The sequence below is a fragment of the Bos javanicus genome, chromosome 11 (genome assembly GCF_032452875.1).
Source record: "Bos javanicus breed banteng chromosome 11, ARS-OSU_banteng_1.0, whole genome shotgun sequence".
Classification (NCBI taxonomy): domain Eukaryota; kingdom Metazoa; phylum Chordata; class Mammalia; order Artiodactyla; family Bovidae; genus Bos; species Bos javanicus.
In genome coordinates, this window is record NC_083878.1 from 10,142,824 (window position 1) to 10,164,960 (window position 22,137).

Sequence of the window (22,137 nt, forward strand, 5' to 3'; positions counted from 1 at the left end):
CAGCCCAAGAGCCCATCAATAGATGAATGGATAAAGCAGATGTGATATACATGTATGTACAAATATATGTGCACATATATGGGGCTGCCCAGGTGGCACTAGTGGTAAAGAACCTGCCTGCCAATGCAGTAGATGTAAGAGACCTGGGTTTGATCCCTGGGTCAGGAAGATTTCCCCTGGAGGAGGGCATGGCCACCCACTCTAGTACTCTTGCCAGGAGAATCCCATGGACATAGAAGCCTGGGGGGCTACAGTCCATTGGGTCGCACAGAGTCAGACACAGCTGAAGCGGTTTAGCACACACACACACAATCATGCACATACATACAACAGAATACTGCTCAACCATTAAATTAATGAAATCTTGCTGCTTGCAACAACATGGTTGCACCTAGAAAGCATTGCTGCTAAGTCACTTCAGTCATGCCCAACTCCATGCGACCCACCAGGCTCCCCTGTCCCTGGGATTCTCCAAGCAAGAACACTGAGGTGGGTTGCCATTTCCTTCTCCAATGCATGAAAGTGAAAAGTGAAATGGAAGTCACTCAGTCATGTCCGACTCTTCGCAACCCCATGGACTGCAGCCTACCAGGCTCCTCCATCCATGGGATTTGCCAGGCAAGAGTACTGGAGTGGGGTGCCATTGCCTTCTCCAGAAAGTGTTAGGCTAAGTGAAATGAGTCAGACAATTACAATATTTTATGACTTCACTTATATGTGGAACATAAAAAACAAAACAAATGAACAGTCAACCATAAAGAAACAGTATAGATAGAACAAACAGGGGGTTACCAGAGGGTGGGGGGTTGGCGGGGAGAGGGGAGTATGGAATGAAATAGGTGAGGGAGAGTAACAGGTACAAACTTCTAGTTGCAAAATAAATTAGTTACAGGTATGAAAAATGTACAGTGTGGAAATATAGTCAGTAACTATGTAATATCTTTGTACAGTGACAAAAGTAACGATGCATTGTGATGTTCAGTTTGAATTGTATAGAAATACCAAATCACTATGTTGTCTAACAGGAACTAACATAATTTTAAAGGTCAATTATACTTCAAAAACACAGAAAAAAAAAAAAAAACTCATAGTAAAGAGATCAGATTTGTGGTTACCAGAGCCAGAGGCAGGTTGGGGTGGATGAAGGCAATCAAAAAGTACAAAATCCCAGTTATAAGTAAGTACTAGGGATATCATGTACAATGTAAATAACACTGCTGGAGAAGGAAATGGCAACCCACTCCAGTGTACTTGCCTGGAGAATCCCAGGGACGGGGGAGCCTGGTGGCCTGTCGTCTCTGGGGTCGCACAGAGTCGGACACGACTGAAGCGACTTAGCAGCAGCAGCAGCAGCATGTTATATATGGAAGTTGTTAAACAGCGTAAATCCTAAGAGGTCTCATCACAAGAAAAAAATTTGTGTATTTATGTGAGATGATGGATATTCAGTAAATTTATTGTGGTAAGCCTTTCATGATGTATGTAAGTTAAATCATTATGCTGTACACCTTAAACGTATACAGTACTGGATGTCAATCACATATCGCAATAAAGTTGGAAGAAAAAGAGTGACGGAGTCCATGAGTGAACCCAGGAATAAGATTGGGATACCGCTGGAGTTTCATGGGGTAGGAGTAGCTTGAGGAAGTGTCGGGTTTGGCATAATATTCTCAACACAAATCCAAAACTCTACCTAAGCGTCAAAGAAGGGCTGTTAACCCTGGTGCAGCCTTGAAGACTGCCATCCCAAAGAGCAGCCTCAAGCGGACCCTGAGGAGGCGTCAGCAGTGAGCCGCCCAGCCTGAGGGGGGCGCCCTCAGAAGCGGTGGAGCACGCCGACGGCCGGAAGGGCCCGGTAGCCCGGTCTTTGCCTTCACGAAGTGGGGGTTCTCTGCAGGTGTGTGAACAGAGTAGAGGACCAAAAGCTAGGAGCCGGGTTGCGGGCAGCACTTCGCAGGAAAGGCTTGGGCTGACCTCGGGCTTGCCCTCACGGGGTGTCGACAGGCACCCGGTCAGCTGCCAGGGAAGCCTGCCGCCCGGAGGCCCAGGTCAGACGCGTGTGTGAAGCCGCCTGCCGCTCGCGGTTCTGACAGGGCGGACGGAGCCGAGTCTCCTCCTCTGCTGACCCTCCCGCGCCTGGGGGCTAGGCGGCCAGGCCGCCAGGCCGCGTAGGTGCCCTGCTGACAGCCCAAGACACTTTGAGTGGGAGGGGGGCAGGAAAATATATTAACTTCTTGTAAATCAATAGGAAACAGTGAAACCTCTGGGTCAAAGAAAAGGGGTTCGGTTTGGTTTGGTTTTTCTTACAAGGGTGGGGGAATGAAATTTGAGGGCCTACGAAAATGTTTAAATTTTTTTTCTTTTAAACGCTGCTGCTAAGTCGCTTCAGTCGTGTCGGACTCTGTGCGACCCCATAGACGGTAGCCCACCAGGCTCCGCCGTCCCTGGGATTTTCCAGGCAAGAGTACTGGAGTGGGTTGCCATTGCCTTCTCCATCTTTTAAATGGGGGTTCACGAAAGCAAAGGTGCTTAGGATCATGAAATTTTTAATGCAGCCCAGTGGGAGGAAGAACCATTGACTCATAACACAGAAAGTGTCCAATATAGAAGTTACAGGTGCTTTTATAGGGGCTTATTAAAGGGCCCTAAGCTATGAAGACCTGAAGTTTGAGACCTAACGGATGAGTAGAGTTAAGGAGGGGACTACTCAAAAGAGACTATCCAAGGGCAGGATCCAGAGCAAGGGGCCAACCGCCTTGGGGAGGTGAAGGGTGCCGGCAAGGGCAAGGAGGATGGAACAGGGGAGGGGGTCGGCGGGGTGTCGCATGGCAAGAAGATAGAGAGTTGGGAGGAAGATGCCTGCAGAATTTCGGAGCCAGGGTAGAGATTTCAGATTTTGTTCCAAGTGTATGTGGAGGCCATTGAAAGGTTTTTTGGCAAGGGAGTAACGTGATGGCTTTTGGTGGTTCAAGGCCCAGATTTAACCTGTTTACAGAGGAACATCAGTAAGTGGGCATTCTTGTCAAAAGTGGAGAATATAGGGTCACAAATAGTCAGATGCTGCTTAGAACCACGCCCAGATGCATTAGAAGCATTATCGCGTTTGATGATACAAGGAAGAAAGCTGCCTTTTACCTCATTTAAGGAACAATATTGGAATTGTATAGTCTAAAAATGACTGTGGGGTGGGGTAATGATTTGGGAAACTGGGATTGACATATATACATGATTGATACTGCGTATGCAGTAGATAACTGTTGAGAACCTGATGTGAAGAGCGGACTCATTGGAAAACACCCTGATGCTGGGAAAGATTGAGGGCAGGAGGAGAAGGGGGTGACCCAGGATGAGATGGTTGGATGGCATCACGGACTTAATGGACATGGGTTTGAGCAAACTCTGAGAGATAGTGGAGGACAGGGAAGCCTGGCGTACTGCAGTCCATGGGGTTGCAAAGAGCTGGACACAAGTGAACAACAGGAATCCAGCATACTTGATCTAGCACATGAAAGAGTGCATCTGACTCTTTCGCAACCCCCGTGGACTGTATCCCACCAGGCTCCTCTGTCCATGGGATTTCCCAGACAAGAATATTGGAGTGGGTTGCCATTTCCTTCTCCAGGGGAGCTTTTCAACCCAGGGATTAAACCCACACTCCTTCCTTTGTTGTTCAGTCGCTAAGTTAGTCCAATTCTTTGCGACCGCATGGACTGCAGCACACCAGGCCCTGCTCAAACTCAAATCCATTAAGTCGGTGATGCCATCCAACCATCTCATCTTCTATCAACTCCGTCTCCTCCTGCCCACAATTTTCCTCAGCATCAGGGTCTTTTTCAATGAGTCAGCTCCTCACATCAGGTAGCCAAAGTATTGGAGCTTCAGTTTCAGCATCAGTCCTTCCAATCAATATTCAGGGTTGATTTTCTTGGCAGGTGGATTCTCTACCACTAAGCCACCTGGGAACCCCATCTCTAAGAATAAAATTTAATAAAAGATGAGACCTTTGGGGAAAATTATGAAATTATAAAATCTGTATATTCTTTTAGATTTTCTGTATGAACAATCAATCATATCATCTTGGCAAACAGTGACAGATTTACTTCTTCCATTGCAGTGCCTTTTTTTTAATGTGCCAAGTTTATTTGTCTTGCCTTATTGCTACCTTCACTACTGTGTTGAAGTGATGATAGCAGCCTCCTTGTCTTGGAAAACTTTCAGCATCAACATTAAGAACTGTATTTGCTTGTTTTATAAATATTTTATCAGATTATTCCTATTGTCTACTCCTAGTTTACTGAGGTTGATTCTTTATCATGTATGAATGTTGTTTTCTTGCATCTATTGAGATGACCATATAATATTTAATCTTTTAATATGATGAATTACAGTGACTTTTTCTAATGTTATGTCAACCTTATGTTCTTGAGGTAAACCCAGCTTGGTTATGATGTGTTATTCCTTTTATATATTGATTTTTTCAATTTGCTTATATTTTGCTTAGGATTCTTACATCTAAGTTCATGGATGAGATTGTCCTATAATTTTTTCTTATAAAAAAATTATCTGATTTGGGCATCAAAGGTTATGCTAACCTACTAAAATCAGTGGTGTTCTCCTGTGCTCTGCAAGAATCTGTTTGAAATTCTTGATCTTTGAGAGTAATATGGAACTCATCAGTGGAATTATGTGGTCCTGTAGTTTGCTTCACGGGAACATATTTGACTACTAATCGCATTTTCTCACTGGTTATAGACTATTTATGTTTTTTAAATTTCTTTTTGATTTAGTGTTTGTTAAATATGGTTTCCTAGAAATTTGTCCATTTTATTAAACTTACTGGTATAAAGTTGTTCATTATATCCTTTTGTAACATTTTCCATGCTTGAGTATTTGTAATGATGTTCCTTCCTCATTGCTGATGTTTGTTCCAAGTTTTCATTTGTTCTCTTTTCCAAATCTGAGCCCTGGGGATAAGTGTAAGTAGCCAGTAAAGAAAAAAGGCAGGGCTGTTGCAGGTATAGAAAACAGCATGAGCAAATGCACTGAAGTTGATGGTATACTTGGTTTTATTTCAGTGAAAAACTTGAGGTAAAGAATAGCCTCCAATAAGACTGAAGATCAGTCATAAAGGGTTTTGAGTGAGTCTTGGAGGGTGAAAATGTAGTTATATTTTCATTTTTAAGAATTACTATGTACAAAATAAACACTTTGCTAAGCTCTGATATATAGAGTGGGTAATTTCTCTATCCTTGGGAAGCTCACAATACAGTGGGAGAGGCAGTCAGGGAGACAAATTATACTACAGTGCAATGCCAATAAAGAAAGTTCATGAAGACAGATAGCTTACTTTGAGACTGTAGTTTGACTTTTTTGATTAGTTCCCATTCAACATTGCTAATCATCCTCAGCCTTACATTACAGGCAAACATCTAGATACCTTGGCAGCTGTTAAGATTAGGATAGCCTAGAGAAACTTGAGGAGAAGGCAATGGCACCCCACTTCAGTACTCTTGCCTGGCAAATCCCATGGATGGAGGAGCCTGGTGGGCTGCAGTCCATGGGGTCGCTAGGAGTCGGACACAACTGAGCAACTTCACTTTCACTTTTCACTTTCACGCATTGGAGAAGGAAATGGCAACCCACTCCAGTGTTTCAGTGGAGAATCCCAGGGACGGGGAGCCTGGTGGGCTGCCGTCTCTGGGGTCGCACATAGTTGGACACGACTGAAGTGACTTAGCAGCAGCAGCAGAGAAACTTGAGTCATCACCTGGTTTGACTTCTTTCTGAACTTAGTTCCCTAGATCTGTGTTCATTGTTTCAACCTTCAGTTTTATGAAAACCAGTGATTTCTCTTTTCTTCCTTACAGGTGTAGAGAATATCTCAGTGGCGGCTACAGTACCACCTCTGGTCTGGCTGCCATGCATCATGGGCAAATGGCTAGTAAAAGGCCCTCTAATCCCACACAGATGTACCAGCAACCTCCAAGGCTTCTCATTGTGCATATTGCTCTACCATCCTGGGCTAACGTCTGTTCCAACCTCTGTGAGGCTCTGCAGAACTTTTTCTCTCTAGCCTGCAGCTTGATGGGCCCCAGCCGCATCCCTCTCTTCAGCTTATACATTGTACAAAATCAGCACGAGTGCATCCTCCCTTTTGTGGTGAGTATATCTATACTTGTTCATTTTATCCTGAAAGCAGAGGTGAGAGTTTTGGAACAGAGATCAGTTATTATTACTTAAAGCAATAACTATGCCCACTCCCCATACCCATAACTCACAGGCAACACAATGAGAGCCTCATATCATCCTACACACAGGGGATTTGTACTGAAGGAAAAGAACCACAAAATTATTAATATGAGACTGTAAATAAGCCATGTCTTGCCCCCCACCTCCAGTCCTGAGAGAGAGAAATCTTGGCATTTACAGTCCTTTGGAATGTAAGCAGCTGACCTCTTTCATCCCCCTTTGAAATGTAAGCACAAGGAAATAAATCTCTAAATTTCTTCAGAAGTCTCTGGCTACTCTACCACCCTTTAATTTCTAAAACTTGTCTTTTGACCCAGGTTCTAGTTTTTTGCTCAGAAAGCCCCATCTGTGCAAAAACATGAAAATATTTTTTACACAGGACTCAGGTGAAACTCCCCTAGTTTCAGAAGGCAAAGGATGGGCTAAGGGCAATGCTTTTACCAAGCTCCCTCACACATAGGTAACTCTTTTCCTCCTCAAACAAACCCAATTTTTTACTTCCTCCCCTTTACAAAGTTCAGAGTCTCAGGGATGGGAAAGACTTCAGTTCAGTTCAGTTCAGTTCAGTTGCTCAGTTGTGTCCAACTCTTTGCGACCCCATGAACTGCAGCACGCCAGGCCTCCCTGTCCATCACCAACTCCTGGAGTTCACCCAAACTCATGCCCATCGAGTCAGTGATGCCACCCAGCCATCTCATCCTCTGTCGTCCCCTTCTCCTCCTGCCCCCAATCCCTCCCAGCATCAGAGTCTTTTCCAATGAGTCAACTCTTCACATAAGGTGGCCAAAGTATTGGAGTATCTGCTTTAGCATCAGTCCTTCCAAAGAACACCCAGGACTGATCTCCTTTAGAATGGACTGGTTGGATCTCCTTGCAATCCAAGGGACTCTCAAGAGTCTTCTCCAACACCACAGTTCAAAAGCATCAATTCTTCGGTGCTCAGCTTTCTTCACAGTCCAACTTTCACATCCATACATGACCACTGGCAAAACCATAGCCTTGACTACATGGACCTTGGTTGGCAAAGTAGTGTCTCTGCTTTTGAATATGCTATTTAGGTTGGTCATAACTTTCCTTCCAAGGAGTAAGCGTCTTTTAATTTCATGGCTGCAGTCACCATCTGCAGTGATTTTGGAGCCCAAAAAGATAAAGTCTGACACTGTTTCCACTGTTTCCCCATCTATTTCCCATGAAATGATGGGATGAGATGCCATGATCTTAGTTTTCTGAATGCTGAGCTGTAAGCCAACTTTTTCACTCTCCACTTTCACTTTCATCAAGAGGCTTTTTAGTTCCTCTTCACTTTCTGCCATAAGGGTGGTATCATCTGCATATCTGAGGTTATTGATATTTCTCCTGGCAATCTTGATTCCAGCTTGTGCTTCTTCCAGCCCAGCGTTTCTCATGATGTACGCTGCATAGAAGTTAAATAAACAGGGTGACAATATACAGCCTTGCCGTACTCCTTTTCCTATTTGGAACCAGTCTGTTGTTCTAACTGTTACTTCCTGACCTGCATATAGGTTTCTCAAGAGGCAGGTCAGGTGGTCTGTTATTCCCATCTCTTTCAGAATTTTCCACAGTTTATTGTGATCCACACAGTCAAAGGCTTTGGCATAGTCAATAAAGCAGAAATAGATGTTTTTCTGGAACTCTCTTCCTTTTTCCATGATCCAGCGGGAAGATCTCCTGGAGAAGGGAATGGCAACCCATTCCAGTATTCTTGCCTCCCCCACCCACCCAAAAGACTTCAGAGGTTCTAGTAAATCCCCTTCCTTCCTGAGACAGCCTTGCTGTTGGGATAGTCAGAAAAGACCCAGTGGAAAGCCAGGACTTTGATTCCTACCTAGTGTGAATAAGACCTCCTCCCACATAGTGTCCATGAAGCCATATGGTAGCCTGGACTCCCCTCAACCCATTCAACTTTAACAGGGTAACTATTTCACCCCCTCCCTATTGAGGTGGTATTGGAGGCTGCAGAGTGGAGGCCATGTGGGGAGTGACAATGAGGCATCTTTTTGCCTCTAAGGCAGCCTGGTGTCAGTGAAAGCCTAGTGGGAAGCCACTTCTTCTTGTGGGAAAGCCACTTTCACTTCTTCCTAGTGAAATGCGTAATGGTAATGAAGCTTCTCTATTCCCAGAGTGTCATTGGGGGGCATATGAGGAACCTGAACTTCCACCCGCACCCAGAGATAACAGGACACTCTCCCTTCTGGGATATAATTAGAGACCAAATACACCCCAATTACACCCCAACCTGGCAATAATTATGTGGAAACCACTTCCTTCACTGGTACAGTGACAAAAAAAGTCCTGCTAAAACAGAAGATTTAACAGGATTCATTCTTACAGCATAATACCCAAAATGTCCAGAATACAATTTTTTTTAAAAACTCCCATGATTATCAAGAAACAGGAAAATCCAAACTTAAATGAGACAACAAACATTGAGATAACAAAGATGTTAGAATTATCTAAAAAGGATTTCAAAGCAGCCATCATAAAAATCTTCCAACAAGCAGTTATGAACATGTTTAAATGGAAAAATATAAAGTCTCACCAAAGAAATAGAAATATAAAGAAAAACCAGATAGAAATTTTAGAACTGAAAAATGCAATACTCAAATTTTAAAAACAGAAAATCTACTATAGACAGGCTCAACAGCAAAATGAAGAAGTCAAAGGATCTTGAAAATAGAATAGAAATTACCCAATCTGAGTAACAGAGAGAAAAGAGACTTAAAAAAAATTTACAAAGCCTCAGGGATCTGTGAGACTATAACAAAAAGCTAATATATCATCACAGTCCAAGAGGAAAGAGAAAGGAGGGTGGGACTAGAAAAATATTTAAAGAAATAATCACTGAAAATTTCCCAAATTTGGCAAAAGTTATAAATCTAAAGATTCAAGAGGCTACAGAAATCCATTCTAAGACACATCATAATTAAAATCTTAAAGACAAAGAAAAATTCTTGAGAGCAGGACACTGACACCTTACCTATAAGGGAGAAACAATTCAAGTAATAGATTTTTTTTCATTAGAAACCATGAAGGCCAGAGGAAGTGTCACATTTTTCAAATGTTGAAAGAAAAGAACTGCCAATGTAGAGCTCTATCCAGTAAAAATATCCTTAAGGAATGATGCAGAAATCAAAATATTCTCAGTTGAAGGAAAGCTAAGAGAGTTTGTCACCAACAGACCTACTTTATCAGAATGACTAAAGGGAGTTCTTGAAACAAAAAGGAAATTATAAAGGCTCTTAGAATATCCAGAAGGGAGAAAAAATAGAAAGAATTAAAATATAGATAAATATAATAGATTTTCTACAAAATCTTCTAAATTATATTTGACAATTGAAAGAAAAATTATAACATTGTGTGATATGGTTGTTAGTGTATATAGAGGAACTACTTAGGATAATTACATTATAAATGGGAGGACAAAAGGACTTAAGAAAATTAAGGTTCTTACATTTCATTCAAAATGATAAAATATTGACAACAGTGAGAGTCCCTTGGACTGCAAGGAGATCCAATCAGTCCATTCTGAAGGAGATCAGCCCTGGGATGTCTTTGGAAGGAATGATGCTAAAGCTGAAACTCCAGTACTTTGGCCACCTCATGCGAAGAGTTGACTCATTGGAAAAGACTCTGATGCTGGGAGGGGTTGGGGGCAGGAGGAGAAGGGGATGACAGAGGATGAGATGGCTGGATGGCATCACTGACTCGATGGACGTGAGTCTGGGTGAACTCCGGGAGTTGGTGATGGACAGGGAAGCCTGGTGTGCTGCGATTCATGGGGTCGCAAAGAGTTGGACACGACTAAGTGACTGAAATGAACTGAACTGATACTGTGATAAAGATGTATGTATGTATAAAGTAACACTTAAAACAACCACTTTAAAAAATCTGTGTAAAGAGATACACTCAGAAACACTATAGATAAATCAAAATGGAATTTTAAGAAAACAGTCAAGTAACCCAAAGGTAAAAGAAAACAGAGAAATGAAAACCTGAGGGAACAAACAGAAAGCAAAAAAACCCCAAAAACATCTGATAGGCTGACATACCAATAATTATATTAAATGTAAACACTTTTAATTAACCAATTGAAAGAGAGAATTCCCTAGCAGTCCAGTGGTTAAGACTCTGTGCTTCCACTGCTAAGAGGTCAAGTTTGATCCCTGCTCAGGGAAGTAGAATCCCCCAAGCCACTCAATGTGGCAATAAATAAAGAGATTGGTGGAAATGAAGGGATGATCCAACTATATTCTATCTACAAGAAACCAACTTCAAACACAATAAAAGTAGGTTGAAAGTAAAAGGATGGGAAAAGATATCCCATGATAACAATCAGAACAGTACACCTAATAAAATATGGCTTCCTAGGTGGCACTAGTGGTAAAGAATCCACCTGCCAATGCAGGAGATGCTAGAGATGCAGATTTGATTGCTAGGTTGGGAAGATCCCCTGGAGTAGAAAGTGGCACTCCCTCTTTCCAGTGGCCTGGAAGATTACATGGATAGAGGAGCCTGGTGGGCTACAGTCCATGGGGCTGAACAAGTCAGACGTGACTGAGCAATTGAGCACACACACACAGTGATAAAAGAGTCACAGAACTAGAATAAATAATCCTAAAATTTATAGGGAGTCCAAAGGCCTAGGATTGTCAAAGCAATCCTGAGGAAAAAGAACAAAACTGGAGGCATAATCACCCCACCACCACCTGAGACGTCAGACAATATTACAAAACTACAGGAATCAAAACAGCATTGGGGCTTCCTGGTGGTCCAGTGGTTAAGACTCCACGCTCCCACTGCAGGGGGCATGGGAAGATCCTACATGCCACGTGGTGTAGACAAAAAAAAAAAAAAAGCATGGAACTGGCACAAAAACAGACATATGGATTAATGGAACAGAATAGAGAGCGCAGAAATAAGCCCACACACCTGCAGGCAATTGATCTTTAACAAAGGAAGCAAGAATACACAATGGAGCAAAGATTGTGTCTTCAGCAAGTGGTTTCTGAAATGCTGGACAGCCAAGTGTAAACCAATGAAGTTAGAACACTCTGTCACACCATATATAAAAATAAACTCAAAATAGCTTAAAGACTTCAAATATGAAGCATGGCAACATAAAACTCCTAGAAGAGAACATAGGCAAAACATTCTCTGGAGTAAACTGCAGCCATGTTTTCTTAGGTCAGTCTCCCAAAGCAAAAGAAATGAGGGCAAAAACAAACAAGGGAGACCTAATCAAACTAGGAAACCATAAACAAAATGAAAAGACAATCTACAAAATGGGAGAAACTGGAAATTATGTGACTGACAAGGGCTTAATGTCCAAAATATACAAACTGCTCAATATCAAACAGTTCTATATAAAAAAATAAAATGAAAAATGGGCAGAAGACCTAAACAGACAAGAAGGCATATAGATGAAAAACAAGCACAGGAAAAGATGCTCAATAATGCTAATTATTAGAGAAATGCAAATACGAATGACTGCGGTGAGGTATCACCTCACACCAGTCAGAATGGCCATCATCAAAAAATCTACAAGTAATAAATGCCTGAGAGGTTGTGGAGAAAAAGGAACCCTCCTACACTTTTGTGGGAATGGAAATTGGTGCAGCCACTATAGAGAACAGTATGGAGGTTCTTTAAAAAACTAAAAATAGTGACCATATGATTCAGCAATCCCACTACTGTATAGCTAGGGAACTATGTTCAATATCTTGCAATAACCTATATATCTGATTCACTTTGCTATACACCTGAATCTAACACAACACTGTATATCAACTATAATTTTTTTTTAATTTCCAAAAGAAAAAAAAGGAGTCAATCCAACAAGAAGACAGCAGTCTTTTTTTTTTTTAATACTTATTTATTTTTGGCTTCATTGCTACTCATGGACTTTCTCTAGTTGCAGCAAGCGGGGACTACTCTCTGGTTACAGCGCACAGGCTTCTCGTGGTGGTGGCTTCTCTTGTGTGGAGCACAGACTCGAGGCTCACAGGCTTCAGTAGTTGTGGCTCACAGGCTCTAGAATGTGGGCTTAGTACAGGCTTAGTTACCCTACGGCAGGCAGAATCTTCCCAGGCCACGGATCAAATCTATGTCCCCAGCGTTGGCAGGCAGATTCTTAACCATTGGACCGCCAGGAAAGTCCAAGAAGACAGCAGTCTTAAATCTGTACCCACTAAACAACAGAGTTGCAGTGTCTATTAACTGGTGAATGACTAAACAAAATGTAAAATTCTCACTCCATAAAACTGAGTTTCGTATAAGCACACTGAGGACAGAATGAAAGTGATAGTGATATTTACAGCGATATGACCCATATGACAAGTATGTTCTACTGTGCCATTTTCCTTGTGCATGTCTGTCCCATGACCACACTTGGCTGTAATATCTATCTTTTGTCAGGCAACAGGGGTAGAGAAAAGCTGAGAGTGATCTGGAAGGGCAAATAGAAAATATCCAGCATAGGAAGCTTCTGGGAGATGAGCTTATGTCCCAAACAAAGGTAAAAGGATTTTTATTTCCTTCTTCTAGTGACTAGGTTCTATGCCTCTGGTACTCAGTACATTTGTCTCTAGGTGAATCCTTTGATCCCTTAATCACTCTATTAGGAAAGACAGACGGTTCTAGCCTAAAAACCACTGACTAGTCATTCAGAAAAGATTGGAAGTTAAAATTTCCTTCCAGAAGATCGATAATTTCAACCATGGTCAAAAGCTCAAGAAAATCACTGAAGTAATGCCATTACCTTGTGTATCTCTGTGTGCATGCTCATGCTCACTTGTGTCTGACTCTTTTGCAACCCCATGAACTGTAGCCCGCCAGGCTTTTCTGTCCATGGGATTTCCTAGGCAAGAATACTAGAATGGGTTGCCATTTACTCCTCCAGGAATCATTTCCAACCAGGAATCAAACCCATGTCTCCTCCAATTCCTGCACTGGCAGGCGAATTCTTTACCACTGGGCCACCTGGGAAGCTCACCTTATGTATAGAAGAGTCCAGTCTTTGTTTAAATCCATTTTCTCTGACCTATCTAAGTATCTGACATTTTCTGTCTGCAGAGTTAGCTCAAAATATAAATGGAGAAAGAGAGCAGATAGGGAGTCTTGCCTACGTTGAACACTTCAATTTATCTCCTCATATTTGATTTATAAGTATAATAAAATAATTCTGAACTTTTCATGAGGAATGTTGACAAAATTCATAATTTAAATATTAGAATTCCTTTTATATCCATTGTGCTCTTAATATAAATAAATTCTAAAATGATTAATCTCTCAAAGAGTTTCAAAAGAATTCCATTACTGTGAAGATTTTATCAATTCTTTTACCTTTTTTTTTGAGAGCAAAGAAGTTATTTAAATCATATAAGATCTACTATGGTATTTGAAGATCAGTACCGCTGTAATTTGGCTATTACATTTATTTTCTTATCCTTACTAGCTGATCTTCAATAGAATCATTTAAAAGTGGCAAATAATGGGAATATATTATATAAAGGAATATAAAGATAAACTCCAATACAGATAATATGTTGCTGCTGTTTAGTTGCTAGGTTGTGGCCAACTCTTCACAACCCCAAGGATTGTAGTCTGGTAGGCTCCTCTGTCCATGGAATTTCCCAGGCAAGAATACTGGAGTGGGTTGCCATTTCCTTCTCCAGAGGATCTTTCTGACCCAGGGATCAAACCTGCATCTCCTACATTTGAGACAGATTCTTCAGAACTGAGCCACCTTGGAAGCCCAAAGATAATGTAATAAACTATAATTGAGGAGGGTGGGGAGAGTAAGAAAAGGAAAGGTACAAATTTTATGATTGTATAGTGGAGATTTTCATTGCTCATTAATGGATATTACTAAATAAATAACTTACTGGAATTATATAAACATGGAATTATAAAGACAACCACTAGAACAAATACAAACCTTTCTAATTATGACAAGAAAAACATAATAGAGCAGACAAATTTACACAGTATAGTGATTTTTCAAAATTTATGAAAACAGTGTATACCTTAAAATAATATTACTAAAAATAACTATATCTGTCACATTAATAAATGTGTCCTAAACTTATCTATTAAAACATTTAAAAAACACAGATTTGATTGCAAAACAAAATTCTGTATTCAAGAGACTATAACAAAGTGATTCAGAAAAGTTGAAAATAAAAGGAAGGGCAAAGGTATACTAAGCAAATGTACCCCTACAAAAAAAAACATGATTTGAATATCAGACATCATTGAATTTGCAGCAAAAAGCACTAAACAAGACTAAGTATGGCACTATAATATCAACACAAAGCAGGGAAGAGTAGAGAATTATCAAGAGATGCATGAGAAATATATTCAATACAGAGGGCTTGCTGGAGAGGGAGTCTATTAAAAATATAACAGTTTTGAATACCAATTACCAAATAATATAGTATCAACATTTTTAAAAGAAATATGTGTATAAAAAAAATCCACACCTTCCTGAAGTGCTCATGGAATATTCACAAAAGTTGACAGGATGTTAAGCCACAAATAAACCCAAAAACTTAGATGAATTCTAAAAACTACAAATAGATCAGTCAACATTCTCTGAACACAGTGCAGTAAAACTGGAAATAAGTAACAGACACAGAGAACAAAAAGTTTCTACCACCTGGACATTTTTATGCTGCTTAATAGCTTTTGAGTCAAAGAGGAAATTCAGGCAAAAATTACAGTGTATCTAGAAAATAATAATAATGAAACACTACATACCAGAACATATGTGATACAAAAAAGGCAATGCTAAGAGAAAAAAATCATCTTTAAACTGTATGTTTTATTATTTTTAATTTTATTTGTAAACAAGAAAAACTGAAATGACGCAAGCAACTCAAGAAGAAAAGAAAAAACAAACTTAAGGAAAGCTGAAAGAAAGAAAAAAGATAGAAGCAAAGAGTAATGAATATGAAAATAGAAAATGGTAGAACAAATGAATAAATCTAAATATGTTCTTTGGGGGGAAAATAGGAAATACAGATCAACCATTGTTAGTTAACTTAGTTTTAGGAAAAGAGCAGTGGGAAAGGCATGCATACACAAAATAAGGTAAAAAGAATGTAACCATAGATATACTTGTGTGAAATACATAATTCTCCATGAAAATATAATTACCAAAAATGAATTCAGAAGAGATAGAAACTCACCATTTTCCATAAAAGGAATGGGAAAGTTATCAAAGAACTACCCTCCCCCAAAATAAAGTACTGGAACCAAATAGTTTTTGTTTTTGTTTTTTAATTTAATTTTATTTTTTAACTTTACAATACTGTATTGGTTTTGCCATATACCGAAATGAATCCACCACAAATATACATGTGTTCCCCATCCTGAACTCTCCTCCCTCCTCCCTCCCCATACCATCCCTCTGGGTCATCCCAGTGCACCAGCCCCAAGCATCCAGTATCATGCATCGAACCTGGACTGGTGACTCGTTTCATTTATGATATTATACATATTTCAATGCCATTCTCCAAAATCATCCCACCCTCTCCCTCTCCCAGAGTCCAAAAGACTGTTCTATACATCAGTGTCTCTTTTGCTGTCTCGTATACAGGGTTATTGTTACCATCTTTCTAAATTCCATATATATGTGTTAGTATACTGTATTGGTGTTTTTCTTTCTGGCTTACTTCACTCTGTATAATAGGCTCCAGTTTCATCCACCTCATTAGAACTGATTCATATGTATTCTTTTTAATGGCTGAGTAATACTCCATTGTGTATATGTACCACAGCTTTCTTTATCCATTCATCTGCTGATAGACATCTAGGTTGCTTCCATGTCCTGGCTATTATAAACAGTGCTGTGATGAATATTGGGGTACACATGTCTCTTTCAATTCTGGTTTCCTCAGTGTGTATGCCCAGCAGTGGGATTGCTGGATCATAAGGCAGTTCTATTTCCAGCTTTTTAAGGAATCTCCACACTGTTCTCCATAGTGGCTGTACTAGTTTGCATTCCCACCAACAGTGTAAGAGGGTTCCCTTTTCTCCACACCCTCTCCAGCATTTATTGCTTGTAGACTTTTGGATCACAGCCATTCTGACTGGCAGGAACCAAATAGTTTTATAGGGGAATAACACCAAACTTTTAAAGGACAGATCTTTACATTTTTTTAACTATTTTATACTGCAGAAAGAAAAAATATCCTTCCCGATTCTTTTTATGAAAATAACATAATATTGATCTTAAAATGCAACAAATATTGCAAAGAAAGAAAAACTACAAATCTGTCTCACCCAAAATCCCAACTAAAGTATTAGCAGTAGAATCCAACTTGTATTTAAAAAAGCATTTACAGGAATGCAGAGATGGTGCAATATTGAAATCTATTAATATAGTTTACTATGTTAATATATCTAAGAAAAATATGATAGTGTTTTTTTCCATAAGTACTAAAAAAAGGTATTTAATAAAATGCAGTATCCAATCATTAAAAAAAAAACTTAAAAAACTAGGAATGGCCATTCCCATAGTGTTTGTCGATGACAACTCAAAAACAGGATCTTATTTAATGAAAAACATTGAATATATTCCTGTGTAAGTCAAATAAATTTACTATCATCACTGTTATCTAACAGTATTCGAAAGATTTTCACTGATATAATCACACACATAAAACGAAGTTAGAATATAGAAATAAGGAAATGAAGGGCTTAGCTGGCAGTCCAGTGGTTAAGACTCCATGCTTCCACTGCAGGAGGTGCAAGTTTGATCCCTGGTTGAGGAACTAAGACCCCAAATTCCACACAGAGTAGCTAAAAAAAAAAAAAAAGAAAGAAGGGAAAGAGAGGGGAGGGAGGCTCAAGAGGGAGTTGATACGTGTATAATTATGGCTGATTTGCATTGTTGTACAGCAGGAATACAACATTGTAAAACAGTTTTCCTTCAATTAAAAATCAATTTAAAAAAGAAGAGAAAGATAAAATGATTATTATTTGCAGATTAATGATAATATATCTACAAAACCCAAAAGAATTAACTAGAAAATTATTTCAAACAACAAAAGAATTCATTACAATGGTCAGGTATAAATATTAATACAGATAATAGTACCCTTTCCCCTTCATGGATCACAGCCTTGTCTTGGATAAGGGGCTTGTGTGACTCAATGAAACTATAAGCCATGCTGTGTAGGGCCACCCAAGATGGACAGGTCATAATGGAGAGTTATGATCCACTGGAGGAGGAAATGGCAAACCAAAATTCAGTATTCTTGAATGAACAGTGCAAAGAAGTAGAAGGAAGCAATGAATTTGCTGGCATATTGAGTGCAGCACTTTCACAGCATCGTCTTTTAGGATTTGAAATAGCTCAACTGGAATTCCATCACCTCCACTAGCTTTGTTCATAGTGATGCTTCCCTAAGGCCCACTTGACTTCACATTCCAGGATGTCTGGCTCTAGGTGAGTGATCACACTATCGTGATTATCTGCATCTTGGTTATAACAGGATTAGTCAGAGGTTTTCAAGGAGGAACTATCCTCAAGCAGGATACATTGTTGTTATATAATCCTTAGTACAGAGTTTAAACTGAGTTAGTTGTTGTGTAATCATCAGTTCTAAGCTTAAAGAAAAAAAAAAAACGTTTTATGTGACTAAGACTAAGGAATGTAGAGGGAAAAAAAAGTGTCTTTTCCTCCTCCTTGAGAATTCTAGACCCCTGTCTCTTCCTTGAGAGCCCCAGACCCCTTTCTCCTCCTTGGGGACCCTGGACTTCTTATCAACCTGCCTAGGAATTGACTCCCTCAATAGCAAGGTGATCAAGCCAATCAATCCTAAAGAAAATCAACTGTGAATACTAATTAGAAGGACTGATGCTGAAACTGAAGCTCCAACACTTTGGCCACCTGATGCAAAGAACTAACTCATTGGAAAAGACCCTGATGCTGTGAAAGATTGAGGGCAGAAGGAGAAGTTGGTGGCAGAGGATGAGATGGTTAGATAGCATCACCGACTTAATGGACATGAGTTTGAGCAAACTCTGGGAGATAGTGAAGGACAAGGAAGCCTGGCCTGCTGCAGCCCATGCTATCACAGAGAGACATGACTGAGCAACTGAACAACAACAAAAGTACCCTTTGTATTCTGGTTGTTATTCCAGAACAACCAACTACAAGTTAAAATGGCAGAAAAGTTCTCATCATAATAACCAAAGTGATCAAATAAATGCTTATGAATGAAAATAATAATAAACATGAAAAATTTTATATGAATTGAAATGCTTTTGAGAAACACAAAAGAAGACTTGAACAAATGAAAAGTCATTAGTTCTTGGGAGCATTCAGTCCAGAAAGATGTCAGTTATCTCTAAATGAATCTATAAATCCAGTGCAATTTCCAGTTAAAATTTCTAGCAGAATAGATATTTGATAATAAAGTTAAAATTAGAAATAAAAAACAAGAATAGCTAGAGATTCTTTCTCTCAAATATTAAACAGATATTCAAACAGTGTGACACTGGAAATTGAAAAAACAAAGCAATAGAATATAATTTAAAGTCTAGAAATAGACCCAAATATATGGTGGGATTTAGTGTATAATAAAGATGCTATTTAACATTAGTTGGAAACAGTATTCAACAAACTAGGTAGTTGTGGAGAAAAATTAAATTAGATTCATACTCACAGTTCAGTTCAGTCGCTCAGTTGTGTCCGACTCTTTGCGACCCCATGGACCACAGCACTCCAGGCTTCCCCTGTCCATCACCAACTCCCAGAGCTTACTCAAACTCATGTCCGTGATGAGTCGGTGATGCCATCCAACCATCTCATCCTCTGTCATCCCCTTCTCCTCCTGCTTTCAATCTTTCCCAGCATCAGGGTCTTTTCCAACTATTTTTACTTACAACTTATACCTATATAAATTCCAGATGGATCAAAGATTTAAATGTAAAAATTGAAAATGTATAAGTACTAGAACAGATTGTATCATTTTGGGTTCAATCAGGAGATAGAAACCACAGTAATTTTAAAAAGGAAAATTTACACAGAATATTTTTAACATAGTTTAACCTATTAAACTATGCATGCATGCTTGCAGGCTGAGGGAGAGATCTCAAAGAAGGACAAACTTGAAAAGGGGACCCCTTTCCCAAGGCTGGGGTTTAGAGCCAGTTGGAGAATGTGTGGTTGTAGCTCACTGGATACAAAGAAGATACTGGTTTGCTCAAGCTAGTGCTGGTCCATGGCTACTGGGACAACAGGAACCTTTCAGGTATAGGCACAGTGGCCAATGCACAAGCATGCAGAGTGGAGTGCCAGTGTGGGCAGGAGGCCTGGAGTAAGCAGTATCCATGTTGAAAAGAATGGCAGCATTGGAAGGACCTCCAGAGACAAACCTCTGAGAGGAATGACAGGTGAGCAAAGGGAGTCAGGCATCAGTGCAGGCAAGAGGCCTGAAGCATGCGGTGTCCTGGCTAAGTGAACAGCTGAAGGTGATCAGGCTAGGGCTAAGAAGTTCCTAATGTCTTAGCTCAAGTTGTGACTGACTGGTTTAAACAACAGACATTTATTTTCTTGAGGTTTAGAAAGCTGGAAGGCCAAGGTCAGGGTGCTAACCTGATCAGGCTCTGGTGAGAGCCCTCTTCCATCTTTCAGACAGCAGCTTTCTTGCTATGTGCTCGCATGGACTTTCCTTAATGCATGTATTGTACATGAAGAGAGAGCTCTGGTGTCTATTCCTCTTATTACAAGACACTCATGACTTCATCAAAACCTAATTATGTCCCAGAAGCTTTGCCTCTCATCACATTGGGAGTTAGGGCTTCAATACATGAATTTTAAGGGGACACAAACATTCAGTCCATAACACCAAGGGCCTATAGGTTCTGGGCATTTGGGTGGAACACTGCGAGGTTGTTTTATCCCCATTGGTTTTAGCAGAAACGTACCTTCCTCCTGCAGTGTCCCTCTAGTACACTCTACTCAGAAAACTTACCATCATGATTACTGTGAAGGAGAAAGGCTTAATTGACAATAAGTTGACAGCATGCAGAGCTTGGGGGGAAATGTAAGAGTAAGAAAGGCCTTTCTAACCATAACACGAAACCCAAAATTCCAAAAGTAAAAGATTAATAAATTCACTTGAATAAAAATAGAAAATATACACTTGGTCAAAAAAAATACTAGGTGTAAAATCTAAAGACCATATGAGGACAAATATTTGCTTCTATATCACAAAGAGTTAATTTCCATTACTGCATAAAGGTTTCCTTAAAATCAGTAAAAATAATGACCAATAGTCTAATAGGAAATGAGATATGATATGAACAGTTTTCAGAAAAGGAAATACACATGACCTTGAAATATTGAATATGTTCAGTCTCACTCATAAAAGAAATACAAGTTGAAACTGCTTTGAGATGCTATTATTTTTCAGCTATCTGATTGGTAAAGACTTTTTTAAGTTAAATGACAATGTTTTTGAGGATTTAAAGAAACAGGCACCCTTGTATACCATTTATGGGTATATATTTTAACACAGTTGCTATAGTGGGCAATTTGGTGACAATATCACAATTTACATACCCTTTAACTTAGCAAGTCTGCTTTTAGAAACTTATCCTACATATATGTTTTCATATGTGCAAAAATGGTTCCAATCTTTTGCTATTCTAAACAATTCTAAAATGAATAATCTAAATTCATTTTAGAATTGTTTAGAATAGCAAAAGATTGGAAATAACCTACTGTCAAGTAATAGGGAATTGGTTAAATAGAGTTATGGTCCATCTATTAATGGAATCCTATTTAGCCATAAAAATTAAGATACTTTTTATCTATTGAGTGTAATGATTACCCAAATATACTGTGTAACAAAATCAGGATTCAAAATAGTATCATAATTGTTGGGGATTTTCTCCCCGGGACTTGGAAGCGATGAACCTGAAAGAATGACACTCGGACAGTCTCTTGCAAGAACTGACAAGTTTATTTCTGCAGTCAAGCTTTTTTATAGAAGCAGGAACAAAGAGCTTAAAGTATAGGGCCAGCAGAGCACATACGGAGTTAACACATAATCAGTAAAAACATTTCAAGGACAGCGCGCTCTAAATGACTCATGGGCTTATCCCACAGCCCTCTTTCACAAGTAACATCCCTATTTATTATTAACTCTTGGCGCTGAGCATAACCAAAGGCAGGAGATGTTTTTCTGTCCGCAGTGCAAAGCTGGGTACTTCGGGCCCTTCACCATTTTCCCAAGGACTTTCTCCTTTTATGGCTATTTTGCACTATGCTTCCCAACAATAATCTCTTCTGTTTTGGTAAGAAGAAAGATGGAAAGTGAAAGTGATAGTCGCTCAGTTGTGTCCAACTCTTTGCAACCTCATGAACTGTAGCCTGCCAGGCTCCTCTGTCCATCTAATTATCCAGGCAAGAATATTGGAGTGGGTTGCCATTCCCTTCTCCAGATCTTCCTGACCCAGGGATCGAACCCAGGTCTCCTGCATTACGGACAGATTCTTTACTGTCTGAGCCACCAGGGAAGCCCATTTATATTTCCTTTTATGTAAAGATATATCTCTGGGAAGATATCGAATAAGCTGATAATATTGATTGCCTGCAGGAAACTACTGGTTAGCTGAAAAATAAGAGTAGGAAGGTGACTTCTTCTACATGTTCTTTTGAAACCTTTGAATGTTTGTTGAATGAGAGGAGAAAAATTGCAACAAAATTTTGGAAACTATAATACAAGTGAAAAGTAATAAATGACTTAGCAGTCCCCTAGAGAGCTAAATCTTAAGCCAGTAGTGGGAAACCCAAGAGAGAAAGCAGTTTAAATCACCAATTTCTCAAAAGGCTTAGGAACTAACAAAATC

The 22,137-nt window shown here is 39.7% G+C and overlaps 1 protein-coding gene across 3 annotated transcripts in view; it reads left to right on the forward strand.

Annotated features, from left to right (window-relative positions):
• The first annotated feature begins 1,712 nt into the window (after positions 1–1,712).
• Positions 1,713–22,137, forward strand: part of M1AP (meiosis 1 associated protein) — a 95,802-nt gene continuing 75,377 nt past the window's right edge. For 2 of the 3 annotated variants that reach the window (XM_061431833.1, XM_061431834.1), the window contains exons 1-2: positions 1,715–2,048; positions 5,868–6,159. In XM_061431833.1, coding sequence (XP_061287817.1) covers positions 5,920–6,159 — 240 coding nt within the window. In that variant the 5' untranslated portion in view covers positions 1,715–2,048; positions 5,868–5,919. Of the gene's footprint in view, positions 2,049–5,867; positions 6,160–22,137 lie in introns of all 3 variants that reach the window. The other variant, XM_061431835.1, reaches the window with a different exon arrangement.